The sequence below is a fragment of the Equus asinus genome, chromosome 8 (assembly GCF_041296235.1).
Source record: "Equus asinus isolate D_3611 breed Donkey chromosome 8, EquAss-T2T_v2, whole genome shotgun sequence".
Lineage (NCBI taxonomy): Eukaryota > Metazoa > Chordata > Mammalia > Perissodactyla > Equidae > Equus > Equus asinus.
Genome location: NC_091797.1, coordinates 60,970,842 through 60,995,316, shown reverse-complemented (window position 1 = coordinate 60,995,316; position 24,475 = coordinate 60,970,842). Strand labels below are relative to the sequence as shown.

General features: G+C 38.6%; 1 protein-coding gene across 2 annotated transcripts in view; it reads right to left on the bottom strand.

Moving 5' to 3' along the window:
* The window catches only part of BLOC1S5 (biogenesis of lysosomal organelles complex 1 subunit 5), a 110,298-nt gene that overhangs the window by 5,580 nt on the left and 80,243 nt on the right, over positions 1-24,475 (bottom strand). For both annotated transcript variants that reach the window (XR_011505225.1, XM_070515637.1), the window contains one exon: positions 1,300-1,469. Coding sequence is in view for 1 of the 2 variants with exons in the window: in XM_070515637.1 (XP_070371738.1) it covers positions 1,335-1,469 (135 nt within the window). In the remaining variant the exon portion in view is untranslated. The remainder of the gene's footprint in view (positions 1-1,299; positions 1,470-24,475) is intronic.

Sequence of the window (24,475 nt, the reverse complement as noted above, 5' to 3'; positions counted from 1 at the left end):
GAGCCCAGAAGGGCATAAGATCCTCAGATGTGACCTCCAAGTTCAAATGTCCCCACACCACCGGATTACACGTGCCCCTTTCTAACCTTTCTCGATAATTCCTCAGCCACATGTCTCAGAACTTGGATGTTATGGTGATAGGAGTGGGCTATGGAAAAAAAAGTTGCAGTGTAGGTTTTAACCTATAAAAACCTTCATTATGTATTTAAATTTATACAAATGCATTAGAATTCATTTCTCTGAGCTGAAAGAAAGGCAACTGCCTGGCCTCCTCCAGTGTTATATGTAGGTACCATGAGCCCAATACAGTGTCCCATGGTTCTGCCACTTGGGTGAGTTCCTGGCACCTCAAAAGCTGTGGCTGCTGAAGGGACGGCCCAAGAGGAGTGACAGAGTGCACTCTGTGTCCTAACAGAATAGATTGTTTACATTACGGAAAAATATAAGACCATCATTAAGTCCATTGTGTTCTGGAAATACAGACATTGAATGCAAAAAGAATATTTTCTTGGCAATATCTATTAAAAGCCTTAAAACTGTTCAAGGGCTTGTTTTCAGAACTACTTCTAAGACTGTATCCCAAAGAAAGAACCTCGGAGGTTACAAAATATTTTCTTGCTTGTTGGGTTTTGTTTTGTTTGCTACTAAAAACAACCATGCTCATTACTAGCATTTATTACAATAGCAAAAATAAGTTTAAAAAAATTTAAAATCTTGATTAACTACATCTATGGTTAAAACACTATGCAGCCACTTACAATGAGCCTTAGAATATTTGGTGAGAAGGAAGCATCACACAGTATATTACATCAAAAACAGCCACACGCACAGAGCCTGAGCCCATTCATTAAAGGAGATGCCGCATGTGATGGGCTTAGCAGCATGCTAAGATGTTAGTTATTGTTACATATACAATAAATGTTAATTATGTCTGTAATAAAGGGTTGGAAGGCATATTCTGAAACATATACCTGAGTATCTGGTTTCATCTGAGTGATAGAATTATGGCAAATTTTATTTTCTTCTTTTTGGTTTGTGTATTCTAAATTTTCTAAAATGAATATGAAAGAATGAAAAACTCATAAAAATTACTACTCCCCAGAACTATACTCTCAAATTAGATACTCAATTTAGATTCCTTTTAAAAAATTCCTGGAACTAATTTATATATGTTATTATCTATATATATTATGCTTATCAGAAAGAAAATTTTTAGAATAGATATTTACTATTTATTTTGCAACATCAAGAGAAACAGGTTTGATATTTTTAATTTGAAGAAAAAAATAAAAAGCTTACCCATAGGGGCCAGCCCCGTGGCCGAGTGGTTAAGTTCACATGCTCCACTTCAGCGGTCCAGGGTTTCTCTGGTTCAGATCCTGGGCGTGGACATGGCGCTGCTCGTCAGGCCACATTGAGGTGGCATCCCACATGCTACAACTAGAAGGACTCACAACTAAAACATACAACTATGTAATGGGGGGATTTGGGGAGAAAAAGCAGAAAAAAAAATATTGGGAACAGTTGTTAGCTCAGGTGCCAATCTTAACAAAAAAAGCTTACCAACAGAACTGTGTGAGATTATTTGAATTTCATTTAACCTCATATTACTGTTTTCCTCCCAAAACGTCTGTATATTAGAAATAACTAACACTGGGTATTAATTACATTGTAAGCTTTTTGATGGCAGGAATTATTTCTTACTGGCTTTTGTATTCTTGGAACCTGGTCCCAAACACATATTCTATATTGGTTAAATGAATAGGCTAACAAATGTTTAAATATATTTTATACAATCTGTACAATTCTCCCATTAAGTGGCTATTAAAATACATTAAACCACATTAAGGAACATTTCTATTTAGAAATAAACTTGGAACTTGGACAAACCAAGAGAATAGCATTTGGAAAGTGACTTCTACAGGCTGTTTACCATTGTCTCCCTCTACGGAAAATAACTGGGTGACAGAATTTTAAATGGTTTGGGTTTAGGTGAATGGCCAAGAGTAATGCTTGTGGCCTTGGGTTGGACTCTCTTCCCCTGAACCAAATGAACTGACCTGAGATGAATCACACAGGGCATCCTTGGGCTCTGTTAGCATCATGCTGTAACCAGCCAAGCAAGCTTGCCAGTACCTCTCAGCACGGTGTGTGCCAAGTCAATGAGCTATCCCACGACTCGTCTACAATGGAAGGACAGGGCCACCTTTTGCTCTCCTTTTTAAATGATAAAGATTTGGAGGGACACATGTTTCTTGAAGAAAACCCTTCTCAAAACCAGCCTATGCCATTCACTGCCATGTGTTTCCGGCTTCCAGCAGCCTTCTCTCTGTGTACAGGCTACTCCCTACCTCCCGGAGTATACACGTGAGTGGAATCTACACAGGTACGATCCTGGTAAGCTTTAAAATCTCCTCTCAGAGCAGGAAATTATTAACCGCTGAATTTACCAGGCTAATTTTACAGACTAACCATAAAAAGGAAACTCTTGACATTGACAGGTGCACATGTTGTTTTCTCATTGAAACCCAAGTGTCTAGTAAATAATCCCAACTGCAAAGTAAAGAATAAATGTTGGCCCTTTAAAGTAAATTCAGATGATTCAAAAGTTTAGCTATTGCTTCTAGGAGTTAATCACTCAATGACTTATTTCCTTTCCTAAATAAACATTGACTTTTTGACATCTGGTGTTGGATCTCTTACATTTATGGATACGGCTCAGTTCCTGGTTAGAGCGGAGTTAGTTACACAGAATGACTCAACAGGCCACACCTCAGCGTACTCACCACCATGACACTAATAAAGGACCCACAATAATGTCACAGATTTCATCTCTGCAAGGAATGCCATAAGAGGAAAAATGGTTCTTAAACCTAAGACTGGCAGGGGAAAGTTGAAAACTTTTCTCATACTAAATACAGATTTGGTTTGGTTACCTTGTGGGAATAATTTAGCACTAAGTACCTTAAGTGATAGCATGAAGAAGAGATTTGTATGCCGAAGAGCCTAATTTACAACCAAAACTTCCACAGGTCTTACTTTCTACAGCTTATTATAGTTCAATTTCCTTTCAGGTCTTATGGTGTCCCATTTTAGAGACTGAAACTCCTCAGAATTTCCTGTGAGTTTTTTTTAGTGCTAAGGGAAGGAAAATGATCTTTGGGGTTATACAACATACAAAGTTGAATTCTAAAATAAACAGAGGTCTTAAGATATAAGACCAGGAGAGAAAGGGGATTAAGAATGTACATTGGGCCTAACGAATGTAGACTATAACTATGATGTAGACCGAAACAATTATAAAAACTCTCTGTCAAGAGAAAGTGTATTAACTTTATTTTAACAGCCACAATAAAGATTTGAGAAATTTTATGGAAGAAAAACAAAGTTCTAATCCCCTTTAAGAACTGGAGTGAGTCTCTTTTTGTTGCTTGTAAACTGTGAACATAGCTTTTAATTCATTGAACAATGAATACCTAACTATATGCCAAAAAGTGTTCTAAGCAATGGGGATGTAGCAGAGGAGAAGACAGACAAGGCCTTCCTCTCATGGGGTTGACAGTCTAGTGAAGGAGAGAGCTAATATACAATAAAGAAGGTACAAGATCTGGGGCCAGCCCAGTGGCATAGCGGTTAAGTGCGCACGTTCTGCTTCGACGGCCTGGGGTTCACCGGTTTGGATCCCGGGTGCGGACATGGCACCACTTGGCAAGCCATGCTGTGGCAGGCGTCCCACATATAAAGTAGAGGAAGATGGGCATGGATGTTAGCCCAGAGCCAGTCTTCCTCAGCAAAAAGAGGAGGATCGGCAGCAGATGTTAGCTCAGGGCTAGTCTTCCTCAAAAATAAAAAAGAAATTACAAGATCTTTTCAGGCTAAAATAAACCAGGGTAATGTGATAAAGAGAGTGAGGGTGGGGTGGGGAAGCATAATCTCTATGAGGAGGTGGCAATGAGCTGAGTCATGAATGACCAGAACAAACCAGCCTGATGTATTCAAGGAATGGAAGGAAGCAGAGAGTGGCTCTAACGGTGAGAAGAGTGAGAGCGACATGCCACAATGAGGGGGGCAGCAGGGGCAAAATTCTGCAGGACCTAAGAGGCCCTGCTGAGGGATTGGGATTTGAACTGAAAGAGAAGACTCTGGAAGACTTTAAGGAGGTTGTGATATAATCTGATTAAAGATTTTAAAAGGGGTGACATGAGTGGGAATGGAGGAGAAAAAAACCTCTGAAAATCATCTCCCTCCATAAAACCAATGAAAACACTCAAAATTTGTCCAAATCAACTTTTTCCAAACTCTGGAAATTAACTAAAGGCTTGAAACAATCTGGGGAGCATTTTTTTTTTTAAAAAAAAGCCCGAGTTTCAGTTACAAGAGCAAACTTGGGGTGTTTGAACTTGCTGCATACTCATCCCTCCCTACCAGCCTCTGTGGTAGACTTGTAAACCAACGGCCCCACAGTCACAGTGAAAATCAGAAGCCTGGCAGCCGCTGGAGGAGGCAGATGGGGTTGGAGCCCCTCCAAAGCCTCGTTCCTAGAGAATGGTCATTAATTGACGTCCCTGCAGGTTCTTTGGAAAATCTCACTCAGAGAACTTGTCTTCACTTAATCTCACCAAGGAGGAAGAGCTTTTTCCCCAAGGGCATTTGTTGAAAAAAATCAGCAGCTATTGCTCAATGTCATAGCTGCCTGAGGTGGTGATAACAGTTTGGGCAAACAACAGGCTGACAAATACACTTAAGAAGGACAAGGTCGGGAATGAGATGTTCATAGTGGGTTTTGAAAATCTCCAACAAATTTCTGAAACTCTAGAAGACTGTGTGCATGCTCAGGAAAGACCTGAGGAAGCCCTAAGCTCTCACCTCTGGCTGACCTTGAGGCTCTGTGCAAGAAAGAAGCGGAGGCTAAGGCAGAGTTGTCAACTGCCTGTTGACAACCGCCTGTTGAAGGCACACCCAACACCCACACAGAGACTCTTGGCAAAGACTGAGAGATTTATTGGTTTCAGGTGTTTAAGGAAATATCTGTCCAATCATTAGTTGACCACTAAACTAACTGAAAAGAGACTTCAGTGACCACACACAACAAATAATATAGAGTTTCAGAATTAGCTCAGAAAAGTCACTAAACAAAAGACAACAAACATCAAAAACAATAAGCCCTGGGAGGGAAGAGACTTTGCTTTCCAGAGTTGCAATATTATTTTATTTAAAATACCCCATTTTCAACAAAAATTATGTCATAGAAAGGAACAAGAGGGCCAGCCCAGTGGTGCAGCAGCTAAGTTTGCACATTCTGCTTTGGTGGCCTTGGGTTTACCAGCTCAGATCCCAGGTGCAGACCTATGCACCACTTGTCAAGCCATGCTGTGGCAGGCATCCCACATAAAATAGAGGAAGATGGGCATGGATGTTGGCTCAGGGTCAGTTTTCCTCAGCAAAAAAAGGAGGATTGGCGACAGATTAGTTCAGGGCTAATCTTCCTAAAAATAAAAAAGGGACAATAAAAAAGGAAAAAAAAAAAAAAAAGGAACAAGAAATTGGCCCAGAGAAAGGGAGAAAAAAGCAATCAATAGAACTGTCCCTGAGGAAGCCTAGATGTTGGACTTACCAGACAAGGACTTACCAGTTATTTTAAATATGTTCAGAGAAGAAAAGAATGGAAAACTAAAGAGCTAAGAACTAAAGAAAAGTATAAGAACGATGTTTCACTGTCTCACCCAATAGAGACAAGCAATAAAGAGAGAGAAATTATACAAAGAACCAAACAGAAATTCGGAAGCTAAACGTTATAGTAACTGAAATTTTAAAATGTCTAGAGGGTTCAACAGGAGATTTGCAGCAGAAGAAAGAGTTAGTGAACTTGAAGTTAGGTCAACTGAGATTACCCAGTGTGAAGAACCAGAGAAAAGACTGAAGAAAAATGATCAGAACCTCAGAGACCTCTATGACACCATCAAGTACATCAACATATGTGTAATGGGAATCCCAGAAGGAAAGGAGAGAGGCAAAGGGGCAGAAAGAATAACTGAAAAAATAATGGCCCCAAATTTGATGAAAAACATCAATACACACATCCAAGAAGTTTAACAAACATCAAGTAGGATAACTACCTAGGCACACCATAATCAAACTGTTGAAATCAAAGCCAAAGAGAGACCTTTGAAAGTACCAAGAAAGAAATGACTCATCAAGTACAAGTGATCCCCAATAAGATTAAAAGCTGATTTCTCATCAGAAACCATGGAGGCCAGAGGCAGTGGGATGCCATACCCAAAGCACTAACAGAAAAAGATTGTCAATAAAGAATTCTATATCCTGAAAAACAGTCATTTCAAATGAAAGTTTAGACAGTCCTAGATAAACAAAAGGAAAGAACTGTCACTAGTAGAACTGCTCTATAAGAAATACAATAGAAATTAAGAGGTTTGCAGGTTGAAATGAAAGGACTATAGACAGTAACTCGAATCCACATTAAGAAATAGAGCATCAGTAAAGGTAAATATAAAAGGCAGTGTAGGGCTGGCCTGGTGGTGCAGCGGTTATGTGTGCTTGTTCCACTTTGGTGGCCTGGGGTTCGCTGGTTCAGATCCCAGGTGTGGACATGGCACCCCTTGGCAAGCCATGCTGTTCCACATATAAAGTAGAGGAAGATGGGCACAGGTGTTAGCTCAGGGCCAGTCTTCCTCAGCAAAAAGAGGATTGGCAGCAGATTTCAGCTCAGGGCTAATCTCCCCCCACCCCCCAAAAAGAATAAATCTACTTTTTGTAACTCTTTTTTTCTCCTATCTGATTTAAAAGACAACTGAATAAAACAATAAGTATATATCTGTGTGGATAGGCATACAATGTATAAGATGTAATTCATATGAAAATAATTGCACAAGGGAGGGGGAGGGAATAGAGTTATAGAGGAGCAAAATTTTGTACACTATTGAAATTCAGTTGGTATTAATTTGAACAAGATTGTTACAAGTCAAGATGTTAATTGTAATTACCAGAGCAACCACTAAGGAAATGACTAAAATATATATGGTAAAAGACAAGAAAGAAAGTTGAAATGGTACATCAGAAAATATCTACTAAACACAAAAGGAGGCAGTAATGCAGGAACAGAGGAACAAAAAAGACATAAGACATACAGAAAACAAATGGAAAATGTCATACCTACATTTTACTTTATTGGTAAATACATTAAATGTAAATAGATTGAACAGGTCAATCGAAATGCAGAGGCTGACAGATAAGAAATTCTTTTAAAAAATGACTCAGCTATATTCTGTCTACAAGGGACACCCTTTATATTCAAAGATACAAATAAGTTGAAAGCAAAAGGGTGGAAAAAGATATGTTATGCAAATAGTAAACACAAAACAACTGGAGTGGCTATCCCACTATCACACAAAATAGATGTTAACACCAGAGACAAAGAAGAACATTTAATAAAGATAAAAGGCTCAAGGTACCAAGAAGATACAATAATTATAAACATGTATGTACCTAGTAACAGAGACCCAAAATACATGAAGCAAAAACTGACAGAATAGAAGAAAGAAATAGATATTCTAAGAATTAATAGTTGGAGACTTCAATACCCCACTTTAAATAATAAATAAAACAATAAGATAAAATATCAGCAGAGAAATAAAAGACTTGAATAACATTATAAACCACCTAGACCTAAGAGATATCTATGGAACACTCCACCTAATAACAGCAGAATACATATTCTTCTCAAGGGCACATGGGATATTATGCAGGATAAATAATATATTAGGTCATAAAACACATCTCAATAAATTTTAAAGGACTGAAATCAAACAAAGTATGTTCTCTGATCATAATGAAATAAAATTAGAAATCAATAACAGGAGAAAATTTGGGAAACTCAAAAATATCTGAAAATTAAACACCACACTACTAAATAACCAGTAGGTCAAAGAAGAAATTGCAAAGGAAACTAGGAAATACTTTGATATAAATGAAAATAAAGAGATATCAAAATTTATGGGATACAGCTAACCCCATGCTTAGAGGGAAAAACTGACAGCTGTAAATGCCTGTATTAAGAAATAAGAAATATCTCAAATCAATAACCTAAGCTTCCACCTTAAGCTACCGGAAAAAGAAGAGCAAACTAAAATCTAAGGCAAGTAGAAGGAAGGAAATAATAAAAATGAGAGAAGAAATTAATGAAATAGAGAATAGAAAAACAACAGAGAAAACTTTTTTTTTCTTTTGGGTGAGGAAGATTCACCCTGAGCTAACATCCATTGCTAATCTTCCTGTTTTAGCTTGAGGAAGATTTGCCCTGAGCTAACATTTGTGTCAGTCTTCCTCTATTTCGTATGTGGGTTGCCGCCACAGCAGGGCCACCGACAAGTGGTGTAGGTCTGTGCCTTGGAACCGAACCTGGGCTGCTGAAGCAGACCATGCCAAACTTAACCACTAGGACCCTGAGAAAACTTTTAAAACCAAAAGCTGGTTCTTTGAAAAGATCGATAAAATCAAGAAACCTTTAGAAAGTCTGACCAAGAAAAAAAAGTGAGAAGATTCAAATTATTAAATCAGAAGTGAAAGAACAGACATTACTGCAGAACTTACAGAAATAAAAAAGGATTATAAGGGAATACTAAAAACATTTGTTTGCCTAGATGAACTGCACAGACTGCTAGAAAGACACAAACTACTCAAACTGACTCAAGAAGAAAAAGAAAATCTGAATAGACTTATAACAAGTAAAGATATTGAATTAGTAATCAAAAACTACCCACAAAGAAACACTCAGTATGAGAAGTCTTCACAGGTGAATTCTGCCAAATGTTTAAAAAAGAATGAACACCAGTCTTTCACAAACATTTCCAAAAAACAGAAGATGAGAGAACACTCCTCAATTCACTCTATGAGATCAGATTACCCTGATAGTAAAATCAGGAAAACATATCACAAGAAAAGAAAACTACAGACCAATATCTCTTAGGAATATGTATGCAAAAATACTCAAGAAAATGCAGCACACCAAATCCAGCAACATATAAATCAGATCATACACCATGGCAAAGTGGGATTTATCCCAGGATGAAGGATTGATTTGACATATGAAAATCAATCAATGTAGTATACCATAACAATAGAATAAAGAACAAAACCACATGTGCATCTCAATTGATCCAGAAAAAGCATTTGACAAATTCCAACACCTATTCATGATAACAACCCTCAACAAAGAATAGACGGAAACTTCTGAAATCCAATAAGGGGTATCTGTGAAAACCCCACAGCAAACATCATTCTCAATGGTGAAATACTGAAAACTTCCCCCTAAGATCAGGAACAAGGCAAAGATGTCTGCTCTCACCACTTGTATTCAATATTGAACTGGAGGTTCTATCCAGGGCAGTTAGGCAAGAAAAAGAAATAATAAGCATCCAGATAGAAAGGAAGAAGTAAAGCTAACTCTATTTGCAGATGATATGATCTTGCATACAAAAAGTCCTTAAAAAGCTTTACAAAACTATTAGAACTAATAAACGAATTCAGCAAGGTTGCAGAATACATGATCAATGTACAAAAATCAATTGTATTTATAAACACTAGCAGTGAAAATAAAATTTAAAATGATTACATTTACAATAGCATAAAAAAGAATAAAACACTTAAGAATAAATTTAACAAAAAAGGTACACTGAAAACTACAAAACATTGCTGAAAGAAATTTAAAAAGAGGTAAATGCATGGAAAGACATCTGGGTTCATGGATTGGAAAACTTAATATTAGCAAAATGGTGATAGTCCTCAAATTATCTACAGATTGAATGCAATCCCTATTAAAATTGCAGCTGGCTTTTCTCCAGAAATAAACAAGCTGGTCCTAAAATTCATATGGAATCACAAGGGACCTCAAATAGCCAGAACAATCTTGAAAAAATAGAATAAAGTTGGAAGACTAACACTGCCTGATTTCAAAACTTATTACAAAGCTACAGAAATCAATACTGTGTGGTACTACCATAAGGTCAGACATATAGATCAATGGAACAGAACAGAGAGTTCAGAGTTGACTCTTACATTTAAGGTCAATTGATTTTTGGCAAGGGTTCCAAGACAATTCAGGAAAAGAATAATTTTTTTTTCAACAAATGGGACTGGCATAGCTGAATTTCCACATGCAAAAAAATGAGGCCTTGAATTGGGCAAAGGTTCTTAGATATGACATCAAGATCACAAGCAACCAAAGAAAAAATGGGTAAGTAGGGCTTTATCAAAATAAAGAACTCCAGAGGACAATATCAAGAAGGTGAACAGCTGATGCAAAGAATGGGAGAAAATATTTGCAAATTACATATTTAATAAGGGACTAGTATCAAGAATATATAAAGAGCTCTTACAACTCAATAACAAAAAGACAAATAATCCAGTTTACAAATGGGCAAAGTATCTGAATAGACATCTCTCCATGGAAGACATATAAATGGCCAATAAACACATGAAACGATGCTGAACGTCATTAGTCATCAGGGAAATGCAAATCAAAACCACAATGAGATAGCACTTCACATCTACATGAATTGCCATAAACAAAAAGTCAGGTAACAACAAGTGTTGAAGAGGATGTGGAGAAATCAAAAACCTAAACTGCTGGTGCAAACGTCAAATGATGCAGCTACTTTGGAAAGCAGCACAGTAATTCCTCAAATGGTTAAACATAGAGCTATCCTATAACTCAGAAGTCCCCACTCCCAGGTATCTATCCAAGAGAGATGAAAACCTATATCCACAGAAACTTTTACAAATGCATATACCAGCACTAGTCACAATAGCCAAAAGGTGGAAACAACCCCAATGTCTATCAACTGACGAGTGGATAAACAAAATGTGCTAATATCCATGCAATGCAAGGTTATTCGGCTAAAAAAAGGATGAAGTACTGATATAAGCTACAACATGGATAATGTTTGAAACCATTATGCTAAAGGAAAGAGGTCAGTCACAAAAGGTTGAATATGACACCACTTACGTAAAATGTCGGAAACAGGCAAATCTATAGATACAGAAAGTAGATTAGTGCTTGCTTAGGGATGGTGGATGAATGAATGAAAAGGGTGATAGCCAAGGGGTATGGGTTTTCTTTTTGAGGGGATGAAATGTTCCAAAACTGATTGTGGTGATGGTGGCAAATATCTCTGAACATACCAAAAACAATTGAGTTGTACACTTAAAAAGGGTAAGTCATATGGTATGTAAATTATATGTGAATAAAACTGCTACTTAAAAAAATAGCCTGGCTGATCTTGCCACAAATTATAAGGCTAGTGGATCTGGAGTGAGAAAAATAACCATGCGTCTTTGAAATTATGGCAGCTCTACCATATTTGGAAGAAGATAGGCCAAATGTCATCCCCACTCCACCATCTGAAACCTGGGATAGAAAGCTGGACTCTCAAAACTGTCCATCTGCTCTTCGGTTACACGCCTTCAGATAGCCAGAATAGGGTCCCCCATCCTCACCCCACAGCACTTTCTGCAATCATTCAGAGACAATGAGAACTGGAAGCATAAACCCAGGACAGGAATCGACGGAGAGTGGGGGTGACATCATCTAGCAAATTTCTGAATCACAAGAATAAAAAAATACCTCACAGGAACTCCAGATATGAAAAATATATTTCCTAGAAAGACTAAAGAATCTGATTGGTTTTTGATTTTAGCTCTGTAAGTCTTTCCCACATGAAAGCCACAGATGCATATACTCAGAGAATAACAAATAAGAAGCAGGCGCAGATCCAGGCTTTGTAGATTCTAAAACTAACAAAATTTGGAGAACTTCTTTAAAAATATGCAGCATTATGAATGCAATTTTAGGATGGGGCATTGACAGGGACACTACAAGGGAGAGGACCCGAAGCTTAAACTTCATGAGCAACCTGGTAAAGCCACCTCGAATCTGAACACACACTGCATTCACTCCCTCTTGAAAAGGTCACTTGAAAGTATTGTCTATTTAATTGACTAAAAGATGAAACAAACTAAAAAAGCTTAAAAAGTAGAGACTCAAAGCATTAGCTGTAAGCACTAAAGGCACTTACAGGTAGAGTTGAAGGAAACACTGCTGCAAATGTGGTTGCTAGACTCAAGGGAAATATGAAAAATAACACTTGAAAATTAACATGCAATACCTATAAAAATATAAAATAATAACATCAACCTCAATTTCAAACTTCTGATTATATTAAAGAAAGTCAAGATTTGAGGTGAAAGTACATAGGATAATAACAAAGACGCAAAAATAATTTAAATTTCAGATCTTATATAAGAGTTGGAGGCAGAAGGGTAGGTCAAAAAGCATCTTTTTAATTTTTTAACTTTAGTGTCAAAAAATAGAGATTGGAGTATTTTTTGAAAAACATTTAAAGGCAAGCCCTAATAAAATAAAAAGAGTATTTTTTTTTTTTGCCAAAACTACTGGTATAGTTAAAATTGAAGAAAGTTTTGGTCAAGGAGAAAAAGCCAACTATGCACTGCTTACAAGAGATAGAACTAAAACAGATCCACACAGAATCACTAAAAATAAAAGGATGGAGCAGTCGCTGTGGAAAACAGTTTGGCAGTTCCTCAAAAAGTTAAGCATAGAACTTTATACGTTTCACATGATCCAGCAATTCCACTTCTAGGTATGTACTCCCCAAATTGAAAGCAGGACTCAAACAGACACCTGTACACCCATGTTCATAGCAGTATTATTTACAGTAGTCAAAAGGTGGGAACAACCCACGTGTCCATTGACAGATGAATGGAAAAACAAAATATAAAAATACATACAATGGACTATTAGTCATCCATAAAAAGAAATGGAATTTTGATGTACACTACATCAAGGATAACCCCTGAAGCCCTTATGCTAAGTGAGATAGACACAAAAGGACAAATACTGTACACTTCCACTTATATGAGGTAACTAGAAAAGGCAAATTCATAGAGACAGAAAATCGAGTAGAGGATGCCAGGGGCTGGGGGGAGAGGAGAAAGGGGAGTTAGTGATTAACGGGGACAGAGTTTCTGTTTGGGAAGATAAAAACGTTCTGGAGATGGATGGTGGTGATGGTTGTACAACACCATCATGTCCAACGTGAATGTACTCAATACCAATGACTTGCACATTTAACAATGGTTAAAATAGCAAATTTCATATTATGTATATCTTGCCACAACAAAAAAATAAAACAATGGGGAATGATGTTTCAGGCATACTAAAACCAAAAGAAAGTAGGGACAACAATAGTAATTTGACACCAAGGCAGAATTCAAAATGCATCAAACAGAACAAAAAATGCCATTGATGAAATGTATAATACACAAAGACGATATGACAACTATTATTAAAGGGGCACTCTCCCCTTTACACAAATTACTTCATTTACTCCTCCAATACATAGTACAGAAAAGTAGAGGGAACTGAAGTTGAGAGAATTCACGCACCTTGCTGCAGTTACAGACAGAAACAGTGGAATGAACTTTCTCTACATGAATAACACAGGACCAAAATACACATAAGAAAGCTGGCTTTAAAAAATATACAGAAAATTTGACAAAACCAATCATCATAAGACATTTTAACATACCTCTATTAGCCTTGACAGCTCAATTTATAAAAGAAAAACAGATCAAGTATGTGAGAAATACATAAAATATAAAAATGAATCATATATTTAAAAGTATACATTATTTGATCATAATATAATAAAAAGTAATAAGAAAATTTTAGTTAAAAAAGAACTATTTAGAAATTCCAGAAGACATTCTCCCAAACAATAAATGGTCAAAACGGAATATAACACCATAATTATAATTATTTAGAAAATGTAAGTAAATATTAAGATGCACCAATTTTCAGCTGCACCTTTCAATGTGGCAGAAGTCTGCTATTCTGCCTCATCTTTGGCCTTGGGCATATAAAAGCCCAAATAACTGAATTCTGTTTCATTTTTAGTCTCCCTTAGCTTGAGAATGACCAATGGGCATGTGACCAAAATTTCTAATTAGCATGACACTGATTTACAGAAAGCTATGCCAGTCCAATTTACTATTAATACAGTCATGCTTTGCTCCACAACGGGGATATGTCCTGAGAAATGCATTGTTAGGTGATTTTGCTGTTGTGCAAACATCTTAAAGCGCACTTATACAAACCTAGCTGGTATAGCCTACTGCACACCCAGGCTGTACCCTGGGCCCACCATCATAAATGCGATACATCTTTGACCCAAATGTCATTATGCAGCTCATGACTGCACCTGAATACTCACTTAATGAGACTTAGATGCAATTCTATTACTTTATAGGTTGAAATTCTATCAGTCAGTTAAAATATAAATGTATATTTGTCCTGCAAGAGTAAAATGCTGTAATTATGATGTCTGTGAAAACTATTAATTTAGGTACGAGGAGAAAAGAAGTCTCAAATAGTTAAATACATAGAGAACGAGACCCACAATTGAAACAATTGTGTCAGAGAGTATATCAGTTAGATAACTTTGGGAAAAACATTAATTCTTTTTTAGCCAATCCATTTTATAAAATTTTCAGTAAGAATATAAAGGCAGAACAATGGAGATTAGCTCATAAGCCTACTTTTTGTAGAATTGTTTCTTGTACTAGCATTTATAATATTTAAAATATATATATATATTTGTTTATTTATTTATTCATTTTAAATTCCATTTAGGCCGCAATCAAGATAAAATCTTATTTGGTGATTCTTCACATCTTGTGAAGATGATTAAAAGCAGAATGTCCCCTTTGCCACCTCAGAACTGCACAAGGAGGAAAGACACCTACATCATGTACAATAACATCCGTGATAAGTCCTATTTGAACCAGACATAATAAAGAATATAAGAAATGAAGAAAAAAGCGTTAGAGCAACATGACGTACCCCAAGTCTCTGTCCCTTCCCTGGTCGCCTTTGAAAGTGAGCATCCCTTCCGTACGGCAAATACGCGTTGCAGTGACTCAGGAGCAAACCAGCAGCTGCCGGGGCTGAGAAGCGATTGCGCTTCCACTATAACGTCGACATTAAAACTCGTCAGCACTAAAATGTATAACCATAAAGTGTACTAACTGAAAACACTAAAATAAAATATACAATTCAGGGACTCTTATTTTCCCCAATTTATTACCTGTTCAGATATACACCGCTGCCCCACCCCTGTACACAGGTCCCTACTTGCTGTGGCTGTGTCAGGAGGCACTAGTCATCTCTTTCTTTTCTCTTCTATCTTTTCTCCAACGTGGCATTTGGGCAGGAAACCGCTGGCCTGTGGAAATGTCCTGGGGCAGACGACCTAGGCCAGCTCGCTACTAGTCACTGGGGCAAATGCCCTCTGCCTTCTACCTCCTTTTCCTCTGGATCATCAGACTGGGATGACGAGATACTTGCTCTGGTCCTACCCATTCTCAATTACCCAGAAGCCAGCTGTGTGATCCAGCTCAGCTCAGCTCCTGCCACTCAACCCTGCGGTGCCAGGTGAGTCCCAGCTGACACTAAACTGCGCTTTCCTTTGTTTTACTTTGCTATTGTTCTCTGTTCTCATATTTCCCTTGGAGTCCCTTCAGAAAAGGGGACTGGCTGGGCCATGGCCAGACTTGGAGATTTCTGGGTTTCCTGGCCAAATAACATATTAAAAAATCATAAAAATCAACCCTGTGATCTTTCCTCGATAATGAGAAAATTCACTAAAGTTATAAGAGAAGTCTCTATATAACTGCACGCTTACATGTTCAATAAACATGTTGAAGTAGGAAACATTTCTGGGAAAAAAGGTGATCAAAATCGATGAAATTTTGAATAGACTAAATATCAAGAGAGAAATGTAGAAAGTCGTCAAAGAATCCTCTCAATGGGCTCAGAAAGTTCTACTGGTGAGTTTCATCCAACTCATTTTAAAAAAATTCTATAGTATAGAAAGTGCTCCTGAATATAGAAGATAGAAAAGTATTTATTCATGGCTATAAAGCAAATGTAAAATTATTATTATTATTGAAAAATAGGTAGGAAAGAAACAGACTGATCTGTCTATTGCTAATGGAATTAACTTCAATTTCCATGATGTTTAGTCCTGAGCATTAGTTTAAGTCGTGGGTTCTTTCCCAGATGGTTGTGTTCACCCATACAAATGCTGGCGGTTTTAAGGTACAACAGAAGGCATCGCGATCCTTAGAAGAAGGGCAGCAGCCAGTTAAAGTTGCTAAAAGTAGGAAAGACCCAACTTTGGGGCTCTACAGACTTAAAAATCTCTCAGTAAGCAATAGCTTTGACCAATAAGTCATTCTTCCTAGGGAGAAGTCCCAATCTCAAGAAAGTTTTAGTCTCAGTATCAGAGTCTATATTTCAGAATGTCACATTTAGAGCAATTCTAAGACATAGGATATTCCAATCCTTTATAGAATGCTCATGTAAACGAGAAAGCAATTCACCCAAGAAAGAAATCATCTCATTTCAGATGGAAGAGCAAGGAAAAGTTAGGGCACACCAAAATGAAATGCAAACAGAAGGAGTCCCCATAAAGTGAAAATCTCATGTTCAGATGTCAGATGTCTCTTCTCTAGCAAGGGAAACCAGCCATTGCAGAATGCTTAGAGCAATGGAGGATGCAGTGTGGGGCTGCCTTGGAATCTGGGGCAGCAGGAGTCCTGCAGAGGTATCACTGTGGCCAGATTCTCAGGTGGCCTGTTAGAGCACAGAGAAACCAGCCCCAAGATACCAAATGGACCAAGAACATAAAAGTCGTGAACTGTCTCACTCCAGGCTGCTATAGAGTCCGGCTTATGGGATGACACCATTACCTCCACTCCCCTGCTCCCTAAAGATGCTGCGTCACTGAGGTTGAAGGGCAGCAGCTGGAATTGAAGGACTGCAGTTTATTTCTATAGTCTGGTACACTAAGATTAATAAAGCTAATTCTTTTTAACAGTGAAACACTAAATAATGTGCCTTAAGTGAAAGTACCTATTAATGGTATTACATTAGTCATTCTGCAAATATTTACTATGGACCTTCCAGGTGTTTATTCATTTAGAGACAAATAAGAAATAGTTGCTGTCCATGAGTGTAAGAGGCAGAAAAAGAATGAAGGGACAAGTCTAATTTGCTATGCTGAGTGCTATGACAGGAGTAAGCAAAGAGAAGGAAAAAAAGAAGGCCATATGAGCAGCCATCGGACTCAGGATAAATTCTGAAAGAAAAACAGGAGTTAGCTAGAAGAGAAAGGGAACATTTGCCAAACACCCAAGAACCCAAGAGGAGCAGGCAAACCAGCCTCATTTATGGGTGTGTGCGGCAAAGAGAGTAACACTAAGCAGTGTAGTTTGTCTGAAACATAAAGTGCTTGGCCGAGTGGCAACAGATAAGAGTGGAGGGGGAGACGGGGTAGACAGACCTGGGTCATGACGGGCCACTACTCTTTGTATAGAAGTTTGGACATCTTCACTAATAATTTTTGTCTTATAAACACAAAAAGTGATTTCTACTTGTGGCCATAACAGAGTACCTGGTATCAGACTTGCCTTCCCACTGTGAACAATCGTAAAACTGGACAGTATATATGAAGCAAAGGTTTTCTGGCACCGGACACAAGGTAGTACAAGACTGTGATCCCTGAAGGAAGGGAAATTCATGGGGTGTGTCCTTTGATTGCTCTGGCTGTTTTCCAGGGACAATTTCCTGATTGTGGTGCAGGCAGCTGCAGCCCAAACAGTGCATGGCAATGCCCCTGAGCTGAGGAGGTGGAGGTCAGAGTTGAGACCTGTTAAAGTTGCTGGAATCTATGGGGGAAGGGCACAAGAGAAGAGGAGTTGCTCCAGGGTGAGGGGAGGTATGGGGGCAAAAATCTGTGTGTGAGTTCCCTGCAGATCCTCTGCCAATGGCTGGGCTACAGGTGTACAGGGTCATACTACACAAGACTCACCAGAGAAGAGCTGTTATATGATTGAACAACACAGCTTACCAAGGACTCAACTGACTCAAGGAGAAATAGAACTTCTAAATAGTCCTTTATCAATTAAAGAAATTTCATTATCATCATCATCTGCCCATAAAGACAACTCCAGGCCTAGGTGTTTCACTGGTGGATCCTAGCAAACATTTAAGGGAGAAATAATAATACTCTTGAACAAACTCTTTCAGAAAATATAAGAGGAAGGAAGTTTCCTAACTGATACAAAGAGAATCCAAAACAAAAGGGTTATAGAACACGATAGCTCTCACAAACATAGAAGCAAAAATTCTTAACAAAACGTTACCAAATTAAATCCAGAAATACGTAAAAAAAGGTAATGCTTCCTGAGTAAGTGAAGGTTTTCCCAGGGGTACAAGATTTTACATTCAAAAATCAATCACTGCAATTAAACACATTACGGAATAAAGGGGAAGAATCATATGATCTCAAAGTATGCAAACAAGCATTTACAAAAATCAACATCCATTAATAATTACAACAACACACACAAACTCCAAGCAAATGAGGATTTTAAGAAACTTCCTCATTTTTATAAAGGGCATTGATAAAAATCTATAGCAAACATCTTATTTAATGATGAAATATTGAATATTTTTCTCCAAAGAGCAGGAACTAAGCCAGGATGCCCACTTTCACCACTTCTTTTCAGTATTGTATAGGAAGTCCTCACCAGTGGGATAATGCAAAAAAAAAAAAAAAAAAAAAAAAAGAAATAAAAAGCATACAGATGGGAAAGGAAGAAGTAAAATTATCTGTATTTGCAGATGATGAAATTTTTAAAATCCTAAAAAATCTGAAAAAAATTATTAGGATTAATAAGTAAATTTAGCATGGTCATAGGATACAAAGTCAATATACAAAAATGAATTATCTTTCCATACACTAGCAACAGCTAGAAATGAAGTTTTAACAACACAATTTAAAATAGGATCACGAACTATAAAAATAGCTAGGAATAAGTTTAACAAAAGATATGTAAGACCTCTGCACTGAAATCCACAAAACACTATTTGGAGAAATAAAAGGCTTAAATAAATGCGAAGGTTTATATAAAAGCGATGTACTATGCTCATAGAACATTGTTAAGATGTCAATCCTCCCCAAATTGATCTATAGAGTCAATGCAATCCTAAACAAAATTCCAGCAGACTTTTTTTTCCAGAAATTGATGAGCTAATTCTAAAATTTATACAGAAATGGAAGAACAAAGTAGAGCTAAAATAATTTTGAAAAAGTTGAAGACCTTACACTGTCTGAATTCAAGACTTTCTATAAAGCTACAATAATTAAGACACTGTAGTATTGCTATAACAACAGACCAATAGATCAGTGGAAAAAACAGAGAGTCCAGAAATAGATACACAAAGTGGATCTAGAAGAAAACATAGGGAAAAAGCCCCTTGACATTGGTCTTGACAGCAACTTCCTGGCTATGACAGCAAAAACACAAGCAACAAAGATAAGTAAGTGGGACTACACCACACCAAAAATCTTCTGCACGGCCAAAGAAACAGTCAACAAAATGAAAAGGCAACCTATGGAATGGGAGAAAATATTTGCAAATCATAGATCTGATAAGCGGTTAATATCTAAAATATAAAAAGAACTCATACAACAAAAACAGCAAAAAAACCCTAACAATTCAATTAAAAAATGGGCAGAGGAACTGAATAGAGATTTCAAAGAAAAGATAGAAATGACCAACAGGTACATAAAAAGGTGCTCAACATCACTAATCATCAGAGAAATGCAAATCAAAATCACAATGAGATGTCAATTCACGTTTATTAGAATAGCTATCACCAAAAAACAGATAAGTGTTGGCAAGGATATAGAAAAAAGGAATCCTAATGCACTGTTGGTGGGAATGCAAATTGGTACAGCCACTGTAGAAAACAGTATGGAGGTTCCTTAAAAAATAAAAAACAGGGGGCTGGCCCCATGGCAGAGTGGTTAAGTTTGCACACTCTGCTTCAGCGGCCCAGGGTTTTGCTGGTTCAGATCCCAGGCGCAGACCTAGCACCGCTCATCAGGCCATGCTGAGGCGGCGTCCCACACAGCAGAGCCAGAAGGACCTATAACTAGAATATACAACTATGTACTGGGGGACTTTGGGGAAAAAAAGAAGATTGACAACAGATGTTAGCTCAGGTGCTAATCTTAAAAAAAAAAAAAAAATTAAAAACAGAACTACCATATGATCCAGGAATCCCACTTCTGGGTACATATCCAAAGGAGTTGAAATCAGGATCTTGTAGAGACATCTGCACTCGAACGTTCACTGCAGCATTACTCACAATAGCCAAGATATGGAAACAACTTACGTGCCTATCAGTGGATGAGTGGATAAAGAAGATGTAGTGTGTGTATATATATACATGTATATATATATGTGCACAATAGAATATTACTCAGCCATGAGAAAGAATGAAATCCTGCCATGTGCGACAACTTGGATGGACCGTGAAGAGATTATCTAAGTGAAATGTCAGAGAAAGACAAATATTGTGTGATATCACTTATATGCTGAATTTTAAAAAGACAAACTCAAAAAAACAGAGAGTAGAATGGTGGTTACCAGGAGTTTGGGGGTGGGGATGGGAAGATACTGGTCAAAGGGTACGAACTTCCAGTTAGAAGATTAGCAAATTTGGGGATCTAATGGAGAGCATAGTGATTATAGCTGATAACACTGTATCATATACCTGAATGTTGCTAAGAGAGTAGATCTTAAATGTTCTCATCACAAAAAAGAAATGGCTACTATGTGACACGACGGAGGTGTTGGCGAATACTATGGTGGCCATCATTTTGCAATTTATAAATGTATCAAATCAACACTTTGTTTGGGTGGGGCAAGAGGAGACCAGTTGCAAAAAGGAGCACGATGTAACCTTCTGGATTGATGGAAATACGCTGTACCTTGATCGGGTGGTGTCAAAAGGATTTATATATTTGTCAATACGCATCAAACTGTTAAGTGTACACATTTTATTGTGTGTAAATTATACCTCAATAAAGTTCATTTTAAAAAAACACATAAAGCAGTCACTCTGTTACAGTTCATTTAGTAGAAAAGGCATTTACACAATTTCGATGTATTTGTGATCATTACAACGCCAACCTCATTAGGAGAACAAACATGAAGAACCAAGCACATGTCCTAATATAGCCAGATCCCCACATCTTTATCCAGGGAACTGACTTCAAAAACACTTCGAGCGTTTGCTTAAAACTACGCAGATGAACATTCAAAATGGGCAAAACTGGAAGACAGGTTAGGTTTTGACTAACAAGCTTATTAGCAAATCAACAAGTATTTATATTAGACAACATGACAAAGACCACAGGGGTGGCTGCAGGATACTGCAGTGGTTGTGAAGGTGGGTTCCAATCCTGGCTCCACTGTGCTCGCTGTGGAGCCTTGGGCGAGCTCTGTAACCCTTCTAAGCCTTGGCTTCGTCTGCCTTGTACATTGGTGAGGGTTAGATTACCTGAGAACATCCATGTAAAGCTTTCAGAACAGTGGCTGTTATCAAAGAGCACTCAGTATACATATATGATGCTATTTTTAGTATTATAGGACTTTTGGATGAGTTCTGTCTGGAAAGAAAGACTCTCCTATAGTTGGCCTTTGCCAGGTACACAAACAGAGAGAATCACATGTGAATTACCAATCGCACCAAAAATATATAGTCAAATTCACACACATATCACAATGTTTTTAGGACTATAAGTGGTTGTTTTTATAAAGGAGTAGAGCCATAAAACCAAACTTAAAAGGTGGGGGTAGCATCAGATGGCCGTCATCCCAGTGTTTCATCAGAGGGAAAGGAGCCAAAAGGATTCATGATGGAAGGGAAGAGGGAGATTGAGAGCAAGAAATGAGAGGGCACTGAAAGACGAGGTTTAGAACACAACAGTATGGGAGCGACAGAGACAAGTTGGAAGGAATTCAGAAGGAGGAAAAGCAAGGTGCTGAGGAGACTTGAAAAAACTTCATATGGAAATTATTCACTTAAATCAATGTGTTTAACCTAGAGATAGGACAGGATGGTGTTTTCAACCAAAAGAAAAATTGAGCCTCTTCTGTATGCCCCCCACCAGACACAGAGCCATTTCCAGTGAGAAGAGAGAAATTTCACCTCAGTAAAAGAAAGAACTGTCTCACAGTCAGAGCCGTCCGAGATGGGAACAGAACCTCAGGAGCGGAATCCCAGAGGGCTCTGCGTTCTCAGAGGCTTGGGGCACTGTTGATAGAGAGGTCTTGGGAATGGCTGGCTTGTTGGTTTCTTCTTCTAGCACTGACACTACTCATTTGCTTGGGTGTAATATGCTATGGGAAATTTTATTTAATTATCCATGAGCAGGCTAGTCCTGACATTTCATGAAGTCTACGAAATCTGCTGTAGTATAGCTAGGGCAGTGTTCTGGTTTGGAGACAATTCCTCTGTTGACTTCCTCTCTTCTCTGTGGATGCACACTGGGTATAGCCATCAGTCTAGCAGGAGCCAGAAGGGGAAACACCTGAAAAAAGCCCTAGCTTATGCCTGGGAAACACCAGTGAGAAAGTTCTTTTAATTTCTTTCCTTCCACTTCTGTTTCTCAGAGAACAGAACGAGATAGGGAAAAGGGACAGGTACTCTCACCAGGCCATACAGAGTGATGTCCCGGTGTGGTGTGGGAGCACAGTGAGCCTGAGCTGGATAGAGGGAAAAGAATAGGAAGCCAGAATGAATTTCCAGACCTTCTAGATGCAAATATGTACAAAAAATATTTTATAATCTATTACATTAATTTGGATTAAACATAGCTTTGTCCTGATGAACGAAAGCAGATGACTGGAAATGGGTGTACCTGTATTTCAAATGAGTTACAATTAAGAACTAGAACAAAAGTGTATCTTTAAGCCGGATATTATATTGACTTGAACCTTAAAGCAGAGCTCCTTATAAAATATTCTGAGAAAGCTGCCTTTGGTGTTGAAAGTTCCCGTATTTGGTTTCAGGCCAAAAGTGATTTTTTCCCCCTCCATGACTTAATAACAAGGCATTCAGCCATCCAGGGGCTGCCTGCCTATGAAAAAGCACCACGTGCCCCCACGGCACTCCCCACCCCCAAGCATTCTCCACATTTCACTGTCACCGCCGAGCCTGTGCCTATTAATCCCTGGAGGTGTGCTTCCCACCAAGATTCCCGAATGCAGAATACCTCGAGGAGGGCCGTAGGCTGACTGTGACCTTGTGCCGTGAAAATAGAGACTCACTCACCACCCTCAATAAACAGAAGGAAGGTTTATTTATGGAGAGAGGAGCAGGGAGAGGGAGCAAGTCGGCCATGGAATCTCAAAGAGCAGAAGCTGAGCGGTTCCTTCTCCAGCTCTCACTTTAGCGGGAAACCAATACGGACCCCTGGAGGCCCTTCTGGGGACACACGGGCAGCAGAGCAGGAGGACACAGCAACGCTGCCATGTGGTCTTATCACACTGAACTGCCAGGAGGGAAGGCTGGGCTGTGTCAGAAGGAAGTTTCCCTGATGGCAACAAGAGCCAACTGGAGCTGAACAAATTCTGGTCCAACTTCTCTAATTTCAGAGTGAAGATCAAATAGTCCTTTGTGGTCCTAAGGCAGGTCTAATGTCTCCAAATCCCATGGTCTAGGCTACCGCACAGCCCCGGCTTCCACGCAGTGTGATCCTGGATTCTCTCTTCCCCTCCCTTTTACCTGGGGATGGAGGAGACACCTCTGGCTGCCTCTGAGAAACAGGGGAGGAGAGACAAGACCCAGATCATTCAGGTTTTGGCTCAAATGCTGCCTCCTCAGAAAGGCCTTCTCTGAAGACCCAACCTGAGCTACATACCATCCTCATCACTGTCTGTCATCCTGGCCTATTTTAATCTTGTTTTCACAGTACTAAGCACAATCTCGTGACCTTGTGCATCCATTTTCTTACCTGTTGTCCCTGCCCCTAGACTGGGCTCTCCCACAGGGTGGGGGCTGTGTTCTGTTAAACACTGCTCTCTCCTGATGCTAGAATAGTGGCTGGCCTAGAAGAGGTGCTCAAGAGTTCTTGGATGGGGGCCAGCCTGTGGGCGTAGTGGTTAAGTTTGTGCTATCCGCTTTGGTGGCCCAGGGTTTTCTGGTTCGGATCCTGGAAGCCAACATGGCACTGCTCATCAAGCCATGCTGTGGCGGCGTCCCACACAGAAGAACTAGAAGGACTTACAACCAGGATACACAACTATGCACTGGGGCCTTGAGGAGGAAAAAAAAAGAGCAAGATAGGCAACAGATGTTAGCTCAGGGCCAATCTAAAAAAACCAAAAACAAAAAACTGCACTGTACACAGCATCTTTGAGAAAGGAGGCATAAATACAAACTGCCGCTGAAAAGAAAGAGGTCTTGGATGAGTGAGTAAGAGAAGCATCAGATGGGTGAATGAGCGCACTGAAGAAGTGG